Source organism: Gouania willdenowi, unplaced genomic scaffold (genome assembly GCF_900634775.1).
Source record: "Gouania willdenowi unplaced genomic scaffold, fGouWil2.1 scaffold_345_arrow_ctg1, whole genome shotgun sequence".
NCBI classification, from domain to species: Eukaryota; Metazoa; Chordata; class Actinopteri; order Blenniiformes; family Gobiesocidae; genus Gouania; species Gouania willdenowi.
The window spans coordinates 61,957-75,367 of NW_021145108.1; the positions used below are offsets into that span (position 1 = coordinate 61,957).

The 13,411-nt window shown below is 38.5% G+C and overlaps 1 protein-coding gene across 3 annotated transcripts; it reads right to left on the bottom strand.

Annotated features, from left to right (window-relative positions):
* Nucleotides 1–3,193: 3,193 nt before the first annotated feature.
* On the bottom strand, nt 3,194–13,093 carry LOC114459787 (uncharacterized). 3 transcript variants are annotated; one of them, XM_028441934.1, is made up of 13 exons: nt 13,019–13,093; nt 12,679–12,811; nt 12,304–12,572; nt 12,167–12,226; nt 9,866–9,987; nt 9,391–9,529; nt 8,395–8,522; nt 7,572–7,722; nt 7,331–7,425; nt 6,370–6,539; nt 5,518–5,610; nt 4,880–4,985; nt 3,194–3,750 (listed from the first exon to the last, which is right to left on the bottom strand). In XM_028441934.1, the coding sequence occupies exons 1-13, from the start codon at nt 13,082–13,084 to the stop codon at nt 3,708–3,710; spliced, it is 1,575 nt and encodes a 524-aa protein (XP_028297735.1). In that variant the 5' UTR covers nt 13,085–13,093; the 3' UTR covers nt 3,194–3,707. The 3 variants fall into 3 exon arrangements, with proteins under 3 accessions (XP_028297735.1, XP_028297734.1, XP_028297736.1); XM_028441933.1 differs by having other exon boundaries at nt 6,358–6,539; XM_028441935.1 differs by lacking the exons at nt 7,331–7,425; nt 7,572–7,722 and having other exon boundaries at nt 6,358–6,539.
* Between the last annotated feature and the right edge of the window lie 318 nt (nt 13,094–13,411).

Consider the following 13,411-nt stretch of genomic DNA (forward strand, 5'->3'; position numbering starts at 1 on the left):
GAAAAGATTGACTTTGGGAGGTTGTTAAACTCATCTGAACCCTCAGAATGGAGATGCTTCCAGTCCTCTTTTTTCCACTTCATGTTGATCTTTGGGCTGATGTGAAACAAAACAAAGGAAATAAATCAGCTGCTGAGGCTCACGCACAGGAACAACACCTTGCAGAGACCTTCAAACTATTCAATGTATCTGTTCCATTATGTCTAACAGTGACATGCTGCCTCTAACTCTGCAGTGTGTTCTTATTTGGCTCATATTTCGACTCTTCACAGTAAACATGATACAAACAGAAACATTAAACACACACAGGCAGATGTGATTGGTTAAAAATGAAAAGTTCGTTTTTTTCCATTGGCCGAAGTTAATACAGGTTTACAGCTGCTACAGTTAACAGATTTTTTCCGTTCCTTTTTCAGAGCACATAAGATCTTTATTTGTAGAGTGTACATTCTCTGTACTCTGTAGTGTTATAAAGGGGTTTATTTGCGGGTGCAAAATAAAACAGCATGTGCAATTTCCCTGGTTTAATTGTATGAGACATGAACATGATAAATGTGTTGTTTTTTTTTTTTTAACTCACTTTTATATTTTTGTTGTTTGGTGAATTTTTCTGTAATGTATGTTTTTTGGAGTCATGTGTATTTTTGTATCTTTCTGCTGTGTTTCTGTATAATTATAATTTTTTGTTGCCATTGTAATGTCATTCTGTTGTAATTTTTTGTATAAATATTTAGTTTTGTGTCTTTGGAGTCATTTTTATATTTTGTTGTGTGGTGTATTTTTCTGTAATGTACGTTTTTTTTTTAAGTCATTTTGTGTGGTTTTTTAATCTTTCAATTGTCTTTTTGTGCACTTTTAGTATAAATATTGTTTCGTTTTTTGTTTTATTTTACTCATTTAGTATATTTTTAATTATAAATAAATAAATACCTTGTGTATGTGTTCCCGGGAAATGTTTGAGACGCTGATAACCAAACTCCATAGACATTGTAGTGCCAATCAGAAATACAACAAAACTGCGCAAAACAAAACGTAAAGCTCCAAACTACATGAGTGAGTAAGTAAATTAAATTATTATCTACTATTCGGCTGTCTTTTAAAAAAAAAAAAAAAAATCATTGTTTACCTTTGAACCGAGTGGTCAGAGCTTAGCTTCCATGCACGGCACCACAGACAATCTGCAGTTTACCAGATGGAGAATTGAACGGGTTGGGAAAGTTGTCTGTAAAAGACTCACCAGTGGCTGATGGTTTCAGCACACCCTCACACCCTGAGGTCAAAAGTTGAATAGGTTTCATTTCGGGGCCGTCCAGAAGTGAAATAAAATTAAAATAAACATTTTGAAATGACCAAATGACTCCAAAATAACAGATACACACACTTGGGGTATTTGGAACCCGTCGACCGAGTTTCAGGTTGAACTGGCATCGCGTCGGGGAGATATTTGCTCTGCACGCACGCACGCACACACACCTACCTCCCTTGAATTATAGTATAGACTAGTACAGTCCCCGTCAGAAGTATGCATTCATATAGTGGGCGCTTAAGGAGAGTTGTCAGTTACGGGCATAATAATAACATACTCTGTAGTATTATTAAGGGGTATATTTGCAGGTGCAAAGTAAAATAACGTGTGCAATTTCCCTGGTTTAATTCTATGAGACATTCGGATGATGAATGTGTTGTTTTTTTTTTTTTTTTTAACTCATTTTTATATTTTCTGTTTTAATTATTGTTTGTTGTTGCCGTTGTAGTGTTATTCTGGAGTCATTTTGTGCATTTTTTTTTTTTTTTTTTGATGTAGTTTTGTGCATTTCTGTTGTCATTTTAGTGTATTTTTTGTATAAATATTTAGTTTTGTGTATATTGAGTCATTTTCATATTTTTGTGGGTGTTTGGTGTATTTTTCTGTAGTACAAGTTTTTTGGAGTCATTTCATGTGTTTTGGTGCCTTTTGAATATTTTTTGTGCATTTCTGTTGTTGTTTTGTGTACTTCCTGTATAAATATTGTTTAGTTTTTTTGTTTTACGTCATTTATGTATTTTTTGTATAATTATTGTTTTTTGTTGCATTTGTAGTGTGATTCTGGAGTCATTTTGTATTTTTTTTTAGTGTAGTTTTTTGCATTTCTGTTGTCTTTTGTGTATTTTTTGTTTAAATATTTAGTTTAGTGTATTTTGAGTCATTTTCATATTTTTGTTGTTTGGTGTGTGTTGGGGGGGGAATCCATTCTAAATTCATACGCACCAGTCCATCCACGTGTACCTGCCTAACTTTCACTAAACTTCTCTATTGTCAGTAGTTAGATGTAGTGGCAGGTGTGTCGTGAGAGAAGCTGCAGTAATCAGGTGACCTTCACTATGTAGCGACATGTAAACACTTAGATCTGACTCAGAGCATAACACTACACTCACTATCACCCTATGGACGGGTGTCGTGACACAGACTGTAACCGGACTAAATGGTGGTCCGTTATTCAACTCAACACTCACATACCTGCACGCATGTCACGTAGACGGTGATCGATAGTGAAGCCCACCTGATCAATGTGTGTGTGTGTGTGTGAGACTCTACCTGAGACTGTAAACTCCTCCGTTGATTCTCACACACACGCGCCACGAAAAAATGTGCAGCTTTCAACACAGCAGCCATTGCCGTCAATAACTTCCGGGTGAGTTCTGTCCGGTCTAAATAGCGAACAATCAAACTAACGTGAAAATAAACGTTTTGAAGTATTTTTCCTCAAAAGAGAAAAGAGAAGTCCACGGAGGCTCATGCACGCACCGGAAGTGAGCTGTGCAGTGAAATAGATATAGATGGTGCGCTAGCGCCCCCTCACACCCTGAGGTCAAAAGCTGAATAGGTTTCATTTCGGGGCCGTCCAGAAGTGAAATAAAATTAAAATAAACATTTTGAAATGACTCCAAAATAACAGATACACACACTTGGGGTATTTGGAACCCGTCGACCGAGTTTCAGGTCGAACTGGCACTGCGTCGGGGAGATATTTGCTCCACACACACACACACACAATCTTTAAAAAACAAAGACCTCGTCACCATCTTTAACAGTCGTAGTTTGTAATTTAACAGGAATGAAGTCAGTGAGAAGGAATAAAACAAAAGAATAAATTAAACTAAAGGCAGGTTTATTGACACAACAAGTAACAACAGTTATTCAAGATCCAGAACTTCTTCCAACGTGATCCAAAGGTAGGACATGTTCCTGAGAGCGTGTGATTCTCCATCAGCTCTTTCAGCTTTTCTTCACACCATCAGCACCAGGTGTTGGACTTGATGATAAGTTGGACCATTGATGACCCAGATTCACTAACACTGTGCCACTAGTAGTCTGCAAGATGGAAACGCCCCTAAGTGTCGTATTTTGGCTTCAAGAACGTTGAGTGAGAAACGTTACAGTGCACGCCCACTACTATAGACGCCATATTTAAATGAGTGTTTTTCCATAGGACAGGAAGTGCTGAGTGCAGGAACACATCAAACGCTTCTCTCTATCCTCAACACTGAGAAAGCTCTTAAACTGTTGGATGATCACATCATCAAGATTGAGTCCAGAGCGGGGTAGCGAGGTGCTGCCGGAGGTGCAGGCCTGCAGACAGAGAGTCAACCATGCGACTGGACGATCTCTTCATGCTCTCAGCGGCTCTGATGGCTCTGTCCAATGAGGGCGTGGCCTCAGTGTGACCTCAAAACCCCAACCGTGACCCGCTGTGAGGGGAGGGGTAGAACCTGAGAGGAACACAACACAGTCTGTTATTGGTTTAGATCAGTGGTTCTCAAACCCTTTGTCCCACTTCAACATTTAACTTAGAAAACTATTTAAAAACATCTATAGATCATAATGATTGATAACACACATTTTAAACAATCTCACTTTGTAAAGAAGTGAAATAAACAGTATTTAGTGGATCATGACCACATTTTCATATTTAGAATTTCTGGCAAACCCAAAGACATTTTTTTCTGGAATAAGTTTCTGATCATGTTTAAGCTCATATATATATATATATTTTAGTTGAACTAGATTTATATTTCACAAAGTGAAAGTATAGAAATACAGTTGTTTAAGATTTGAGAAACACCGCTTTAGAAAATAGATTTGTGTTTCACAGCCATTTATTCAGAGCATCACATGCAGCCTGAGACGTTTAGAGTAAAGTAGAAACATCACGGGAAAGTCACTGCACACTCTATTTATTTATTTATTTATTTATTAATCTTCTGAGCGTCTCATTGTGTGCAGGGTGGGGAACATCCAGATCATCGGCCACTATTATTTTAATCTAAATGTGAGGGAGGGACTTGTAAACAAACCTTTTTCTACAGCAACAGTAAACAAAATACTCCAAAAACACACAAAATTAAAATGAAACAAATAAATAAATAAATACACAAAATGACTCATTACAAATAAAAAAACAAACATAAATACAGAGGAACTCCAAAAAAGATAGAAAATATACAAAAGGTCAACAACAATTTACAAAATTGTTCCAAAAACAAACTCAACAACTACAAAAATAACAAAACGCAGCGATCCACAAAACTGATCGTATCTGATCTGAGGGTCACATGATCTACAGTCATTAGAATAACAACCAATCAGATAGTGTGTTTTTGTTTTTTTGCATATTTGGAGTCATTTTTTTAATAGTTTGTGTGTCTGTTGTGTTTGTGAAGTCATAACATCATTCTGTGTATTTCTGGATTAATTATTTGTTGTTTTGTTGGGGTTTTGTTACATTTTTTGTTCCTTTGTGTATTTTTCTAATCCATTTCTGTGTTTTTCATATTATTTTGAGTCTTGTTGTTTTGTGTGTTTGTGGAGTTATTTTGTATATTGTGTGTGTGTACTTACAGTTTTTGAGGTGGACACCCTGGCAGAAACTGGCGTAGAAAAAGAGCACGGTTGTGTTGGCTCTTCACTGGTCTGACCCGATGAGGGGCGGAGTCTCTGCAACAGTCTGCCAATCATAAAGCAGGTTAGGAGTTCCATTCAGTGAGTGCTCAGTCAGAAGAAAGTGTGTGTGTGTGTGTGTGAATATCTTTTGAACAATTTCAGCCCATTTTTGCTTATTTTTATCATTTTTCTGTAACTTCACCAAACTCACCATATTTTAACCTATTTTCATCACTTTTTCTTTCCATATTTTTGCTCCTTTTAATTTATATTTGCTACATTACTCCCATTTCTGACACTTCTACATCACATTTTAATGTCTTTTCTACACATTTGTTCCACTTTCCAGACATGTTCAGCACTTATAAACACTTTCTACCACTTTTACACCTAATGTTTATATGTTGACCCATTATTGTCACTTTTAACCTCTTTTCACCAGATTTCATGATGATTTTTGCCATGTTCATCATAACCAGTGTCTCTCCTGGTTTCCTTTCCCTGATGTGAATGTGAGGAAGCTGTTTAGTTGATATAAATCAGAGACGTTTCTCTCACTGAGAACTCTGAACTGGTTGAATAAAGAAGGTTCTCACGGTGCTGTGGCGTCCGGCTGCTCCTCTCCACTGCTGCTGAGGTCTGAGTGGATCTGGACATCAGAGCAGGAGGCTGAACATTGGATCTCATCCCTGGAATCAGACACAAGTGCACATAACCTACAGTAGGGGCCCAAGAAGAGGGTTAGTACCTGTTACGGCTGGTGCCTTATTGTGTTTACTGTGTTGGTGGAGGAGTGAGAGCTCTTCCACAATTTAATATCTATCCCAATGAGCAGGACAGCAGGGAGTGGCCATCACCAAGGATGCTGATTGGTTCTCCCCAGGGTGTGGCCCTACATAAGGACTGTCTACCCCAGAAGCTGGTGGAGAGCAGTGGTGGCTGTGTGACTCTCCCTTGCTTGCTGTCCACCAAGGGTGTAACTGGCTGTGTGAAGTGTGTGTGTGTATTTAGTGTCCCTGGTTTACCCAGCGTTTTGAGTTATTTCCTTGTATTCAGTGTTCCTGGTTTAACCAGCGTTTTAGTTTGAACTGTACCTGGAATTATTGTTTATATTTTGTAAAGAAGCTGTAGGGGTGAGCTGCCATTTCATTTCCTGTTTTCTAGTGTTTTTTTGTATAGGCTTAATATAGGAGTTTATTTATTATTTTGGCCTTGGTTCACCCTGACGTTTATGCTTCTGTTTTTGTGTTTAATTGTTGGGCAATAAATGACCTTTGCCTTATTCAACTCTCTGTGTTTCTTTTAAATGTGTTTGTTCCTACCCTAGACTTGGGACGTAACAGTACCCAGGGCCCAAAGTGTGGTGCTACGGCCCAGATGTAGCGTAGGAACGGGTGATAAATGAGGGTCGTTAAAGGGGAAATGACTGTTCTTACTGCTGCTGATGCTGCTGCATGTGACACGCTGCGGTGACGAGCAGTAGAGGCTGCGGCTCCTCCCACTTTTCTCCTGCTGAGCCGTGCTGGCGTTTGTGGGCGGGTGAAAAACAGACGGAGGATTCCTGGAGCTTTCCTCAGCAGAGATGGACTCAATGGAATCACAGCGGAACAATCGGACACTGGAGGACAAAACCATGACTCAGCAATCACAGGAAGTCCAAAACAACACTATATCCACATTAAAACACTGCTTTTATTTTGAAGGAGACTTATTTATTTATGACTAATTCCTCCATAGATTTTAATAAGAAAATAAACAGGTTTTTTAATAAGAGAGGGGGAAAAATATTGATTCATGTATATATCACAATTTTATTTTGTGTAAAGATAATAAATATCAATATATTTATTTATTTTTTTCTAACCCTACACGCAGTGTCGTTTATGTTCCCGTGGTCTGTAAAAAAAATGTCTCAGTGAGTTTCAATAATCGTTATTATTGAACTGTATAGAAGTGGATTAAGGCCAACTTTGATGAAGAGAATAATTATTTAAACTTTATTAGCAAACCTTTGACTTTTATCACCATGTTGTATTTTGAGTTCGTTTTTGAAATTTCAAGTTGAATTTCATCTTTTCAACTTTATTTTCGTCTTTTCAACTTTAATGTTGATTTGCCCAAAATTATTTTCATTATCAAATTTGGCCCTAATCTGCTTCCGTAGAATCACAATAAATATTTATCGAATTGGTACCAAAGGATGGTGATAATATCAAATCCCTAATTTCTTTACTTATTTCTTCTTTTGATTTTGTATTTTTTTGTTTTATTTATTTCAATGTAAGGATTGTGGACAAAAGGATGTAGTCAGCTTTAGATTGAAAGCAGTCCTTTCAAAGTAAAAGAGAATATCTCTCCATGTTTTCATCACGTAATAATAATAAAATACATGTATGTTGCTGGTCTCACCTCTCTGTCGCCATCTGGTGGACAGGAGAAGGGGGGAGGGGGCTGCTCTCTGATCTAATGAAGCCAGTGTCCAGTTCTGGAGAGATGATCCCGTCCTGAGGGCGGAGCCAACACATGTTACAGTCACATTTAGACTTCCAATGGATAAGAAATGTTGCTTTTTCATTAACGTTGGGTTCATGACTGATAAACACCTGAGAAGAACACGCTCATTCAGACACATTTTTTAATGCTGACTCACTTGCGATTGAACTTTGGAGCTCCTCCTCTCTCCAGGTATGATCCTCCTCCTCCTGCTACTGCTGGTACTGCCACTGCTGCTGCTACTGCTACTGGTTCTGGTCCTGGTGGTGCTGGGTACAGGACCAGGGAAGCAGCTGGACTGACTGCTTCTAAAAGACAAATATCAAACATGTGAGACTGGAATCACAGGCGTAACTATTGATGGTGCACCAGGTTCCAGGCACCGTAATGCTGCGTTTACACCGTACATTTACATTTTCTGTATTTGATTTGATCTATTACATACTATGTCGTTCACCTGTTCTCTTTCATAGATTTTGGATAGTTGACAAAAACACATTTGTGAAAAATGTGGCGTTAAGTTGCAAATAATAAATAAAACAGTACAGACACATTAAGATTTTATAGAAGGAAGTTTTCACTTGCTGTGCCTATGTGTGTCCAAGCGTGTGTGTGCATGTACTTGTGTTTAGGGTGGGGGCACAAAAAAAAAAAATTGCACCAGGTCCTATCACCATGATGTTACATCACTGACTGGAATCAAAACATTTGATTTCTTTCCTGCTTTGACTCTGGTCCTCGAGGGTTGCAGTCCTGCTTGCTTTTGTGAATCCCTGCTCTAACACACCGAAGCCGATCATTACACTCAGGTGGGGGTTATTATTTAACACGTGCAGAACTGCTGCCCTCCAGGATCAAAGTCTAACCAAAGCTTTGCTGCAGCTTGCCTCATTGCTAACGTGCTAACAGAATTGATTATTGAGTTTATTTTGAAATTTAAGCTGTAACTTTCCTCAAAGTTGCACTAATTTCCAACTCACTGATCCATGTGTGTGTGAGCATCGCTCAGAGGTGGGAGGAAGTGAGAGGTGAGTGTGTGTTTGTAGTCGTTGTCACTTCCTTCTCTGGTTGACCTCAGTTCCTTCATCTCACCAGGATCAGCTGGAAACTGTGGGAATGAAGACAATCAGCTCATTAAATATGTGTGTTAGAATCTGTCATCATGGGACAATCAAACGCATCATAAACAATAGTTTACTGTTGGTCAGACGTGGGCAACTCATGGCCACAGAATCATTTTATATGGTCCCCCAAAAAATACACAAAATGAGTCCAAAAACACGCAGAATGGCTATAACCATACAAAATTAAAACGAAAACACAAAAAATTAAAAAAAAAAGAAGCCAAATTATTTTCACACACAAAACAACAGAAAAATATACAAAACTATTCTAAAAACACACAAGAAATTACTATAAAATATACAAAATAATAAAAATAGACAAAATGATGTGAAAATACACACAATTATTTCAAAAACACACAAAAAATTACTATAAACATACAAAATAGACAACAAAATTAAACAAAATGACAGAAAAATACACATTTTTCAAAAAACCCAAAAAATTATTATAAACATACAAAATAACAACAAAAATAGACAAAATGACAGAAATATAAACACAAATATTCCAAAAACACACAAAATAAAAACAGAAATTTACAATTTGATTCTAAAGAACCAACAAAAAGACACAAATTGACTCCAAAAACACATAAAACTAGAACAATAAAACACAAAATGACAAGAAAGACAAACAAAACAACAAAAAAATACATAAAACTATTCCAAAAACACATAAAGTCACAACAATAATACACAAAACGACAACAAAAACGCAGAAACCCTTTGTTGTTTCCTGTTAATGCTCTGATTGCTCATTATTCTAAATGCTGACATGAATGTTGATTCTGTGACCCCCCCCCCCAATTTATCTGGTGATATATTGATAAATGTTGGGGAGGATGGTACCTGTGGGGGGGTTCGTGGAGTGGACGAGCACACGGGCTGAACAGGGAAGGAGGGGGGCGGAGTCTCATAGAGCTGCTCCTGATACTTCTTCAGCTTCCTCATGAGATACACAGAGTAGTAGATCTGTGCCTTCAACGTCCTGAGAACCACCAGGAAACAAACGAGAAGCAGGTTAAAACAGGAAACAAATGGGAAGCAGGTTAGAACCACCAGGAAACAAACAGGAGGCAGGTTAAAACCACCAGGAAACAAACAGGAAACAGGTTAAAACCACCAGGAAACAAACAGGAAACAGGTTAAAACCACCAGGAAACAAACGGGAAACAGGTTAAAACCACCAGGAAACAAACAGGAAGCAGGTTAAAACCACCAGGAAACAAACAGGAAACAGGTTAAAACCACCAGGAAACAAACAGGAAACAGGTTAAAACCACCAGGACGGCACAGCGTTCATATTTTAAAGGTCACTTTTTACCGTGTGGGGTCAAGACAACCCAGGTCTGCTCTGTGCTGCTTCTTCAGGCGGCGTAGCTCCTTATTCGTCAGGAGGAAACTTTTTACCAACGAGTCCAAAGTTTCACTGAGGTGACACAAACCCTGTTGATGACATCATCACAAACGGCCATCGTAAACAAACTGCCACTAACTACGTTAAGTCACAATCATCAAACATTAATAACTTTAGAGGCTTTTAACTCCTAATAAACAATCAATTATAATTACATGACAACAGATTCCCTTTGGAAAAAAATGAGTTGTTTAAAGTTTATAACTTGTATATACTGTATGAATTATTGTTTTATCAACGTTAATGGTGCAGATGTAGTGACACGTGAGGAAAAAAGTCCCAGGAAATCACATTGAACCACATTTTAATGTTTCATTGCTTCACCAAAGAATCCCCCTCCCACCATGTATTTTGTGTAATGTGGAAAATAGTCATCGTTTTCTGGAGTTAATACAGCAAAAACACAACAATAATAATGCTAAATCACATGAGGACCACAGTAAGGTGGTTGTTTTTTGTTTATTATGTTTGGGCCTCTACTGTGCAGGAAGCGTGCGCGCTCCCTTCCCCAGTATACGGTCTCTATACTCGGCCATTCTACAGCGTCCACGCTCAGGCTAAGCCGAGAAGTGCTGGGTGATACCAGATAGGTGGCGTACGTACCCCCTCCCTCTGATGAGCTAGATCAGCTGTGCTAACTGTGATAAGGAGTGTTGTCTCAGTGCAACTATAATGAATGGCTCTCATATCTGCACATCTTGTGGGGCTTCTTTACAGCCAGAGGATGTCCAAGACCTATGCCCCACATGCCTTATTCCTGAGCACCTGTGGGAGGTGCTGTCAGGCAAACCCTGCATGAACTGCAGCTACTTGCCTCGGGCAGTAATTGTTGCCAGGTTGACAGGGGTGGAAGGCCCAGTAGCTGAAGAAGACCTCCCCACATCAGGCCAGCCACCTCCAGCCCGTCTCTAAGCGGCGGGTAGAGGCTACGGCAGCTGCCCTCTCCAGGAAGAAAGCAAAGTCTGACCACAGTGGGATGCTAGGCTAATGCTTATGTTAGCCCAATGCTAATGCTAGCTTAACTAGACTAATGCTAGGTTATTGCTACGTTAATGCTATTTCTAGGTTAATGCTAATGCTACATTAATGCTAATTAATTTCTGGTATTACTTTGATGACATTAAAGCTATCGTCCCAGAGCCACAAACTGCCAGCTCGTCACTTCTGTGTGTTGCCTGAGATCTGGGCAAAGTACACAACAAAATATGTAAAACAGCTGAATTAGAAGTTGTAAATAGAATGTAACAGGAAGTAAATAAATGAGTTTTTAGTTTGTAATATGTTGTTGAGAATCTTTAGGTACAATGGACAGTCACTGTCACTGACTTAAAACATTTATTTTTTAGCAGATGTTCTAATGCTGTATTTTTGTGTGTAATGTATTTTGTCCATGTTTGTCATGTAATTGATTATACCTGTATCCGATCTGTAAAACTATAAAATATGTTTAATCGTCTTAGTATTTACTATATATCGTACCATATATTTATTTATCATCATGATTTAATGTCAATTTAATGAATATAAATCTAGTAGGAGCTTTAAAATGTGTGTGTATAATATATCATTTATGCCTTTTGGGTTTGTCAAATCATTTTGAAAATATTTATAGGTTTAATTGAAATAACAAAACTTTTAGGTTGCGTGGAAGGTGTTGCGGTAATGAGAAAAATAAGTCTAAATCAAGTGTTCATTTAAATATTTATGTCATGTCAGAGTTTCAAGTAACTGTGCAGGACTGTCAGAAATCAAACTTAAAAAATTTTAATGAGATTTTTTTGGACTTGTTTTGGAAAATATGTTCTAAAAGATGCTAAATTGTCAGTAAATATTTTTAAATGAATGCCCACAAACACTTAAGACCTTGTCAATAATGACTAATAAAGAAATGTGTTTGTTCTTGTCTTTTTAAAATTTCATGTTGTAACTCAATGAAACGAGGATTTCATGGTCATCCAGGGGTCACAGATGACATTGTTGATATACATACTCACAATGTGCATGCACAAAGGGGAATATTCAGTGCTTAAAGCACCGCCTCTGACGGTCATTCGAGATTCATAGAACCATAGTTACATTCATAACTCTTCGTTTTACTTTAGTGGAAGTTTTTTTTTAAAGATTCCAGCGTTGTAGCTTTAATTCTCACTGTTCAGGTAGGTAAAATATGTATAGAGTAAAGAACCAAAATAAGAGTTAAAGTGTTACCTCTGTTTGCTTTTCAAGACTCAGTTTTCTACTCTTCAGTAGATCGCCAAAGGTCTGCATCTGAAAGAGAAAAGTCTGAGCACCTCTCCAGGGTCCTAAAGGACATTCATCTCAGTGAGTTCTGATGGAGGCCTTACCTGCTGGAGTAACATCTTGGCCTGTTGGGAGAGAACGATGCCCAGCTGTGGTCCAAGCTCTTGTCCTAGTTGTGGTCCCAGCTGTTGTCCTCGTTGTGGTCCCAGCTGTTGTTCCAGCTGTGGACCCAGCTGTTGTCCTAGTTGTGGTCCCAGCTGTGTTTCAAGCTGTTGTTCCAGCTGTGGTCTTAGCTCTGGTTCAAGCGGTGGTTCAAGCAGTGGGTCCAGCTGTGGATCAGGACTATCAGATTCTGGACGTGTAGGAAGGCTTCCTGTTGGGAGAAATTGAGGATCAGGACACCAGAAGGAAACACGTGAATGTGTTTCAAAGAACGCTATCAACACGTCTAATAACAACACAAAGTAAAGGAGAATGACCTGGAGGAAAACACGCATCCATCTGAGCTCCCTGAGCCTGAGGGAAATCCAGCTGGATGGGACTGGAGGCGCTTTGAGTGGCTGCTGATTGGACGCAGTGAGCAGCCATCAGATCGTCCCAGCACAGCTTCACCTGGGGGGGACACACACACACACACTGAATTTCAGTCCAGGAGCAACGTACGGCCTAGTTTGATCTGAAGTTAAACTAAGAAAACCTCACAACTTTTTAAGGAACAAACATGTTGTTACATTCATCCAAACCATAGAAAAACTTCAACAAAATACACAACTATTACAAAATCACACAAAATAACTATGAACATAGCAAATTAACTACCTTGGCTGTCAGACACAGTTGGTCGATGGTGTTCTCTGCTTCTGCATGCTCAATCAGCAGTTCCATGTAGTTCTCCTGTAGGAAGAGAAGAAGAACAGATGAAAAAGAGAACACTGGATGCCTCTATACTGGCTAACTATAGACCAATCAGAACCTTCCATTCATGGCCAAGATCATTGAGTAGGTGGTCTTCAACTAACTGAGTCAATTCTTAACATTCACAACAAAATATTTGATAAATTTCAGTCAGGTTTTGGTTCTCATCACATCACAGAAACTGCTCTGATCAAAGTGATCAATGACATAAGGTTGAACACTGAATCAGGAAAAGTATCTGTTCTCATTCTATTGGATCTAAGTGCTGCATTTGACTCTGTAGATCATACATTTTTG

Coding starts and splice junctions, on each gene's coding strand:
- LOC114459787 (XM_028441933.1), bottom strand. CDS start 13,084: ATGGAACTGCTGATTGAGCATGCAGAAGCAGAGAACACCATCGACCAA. Junction 12,812..13,018: donor AACTGTGTCTGACAGCCAAG/GTAGTTAATTTG, acceptor TGTCCCCCCCAG/GTGAAGCTGTGCTGGGACGA. Junction 8,523..9,390: donor CTCCACGAACCCCCCCACAG/GTACCATCCTCC, acceptor TCATTCCCACAG/TTTCCAGCTGATCCTGGTGA.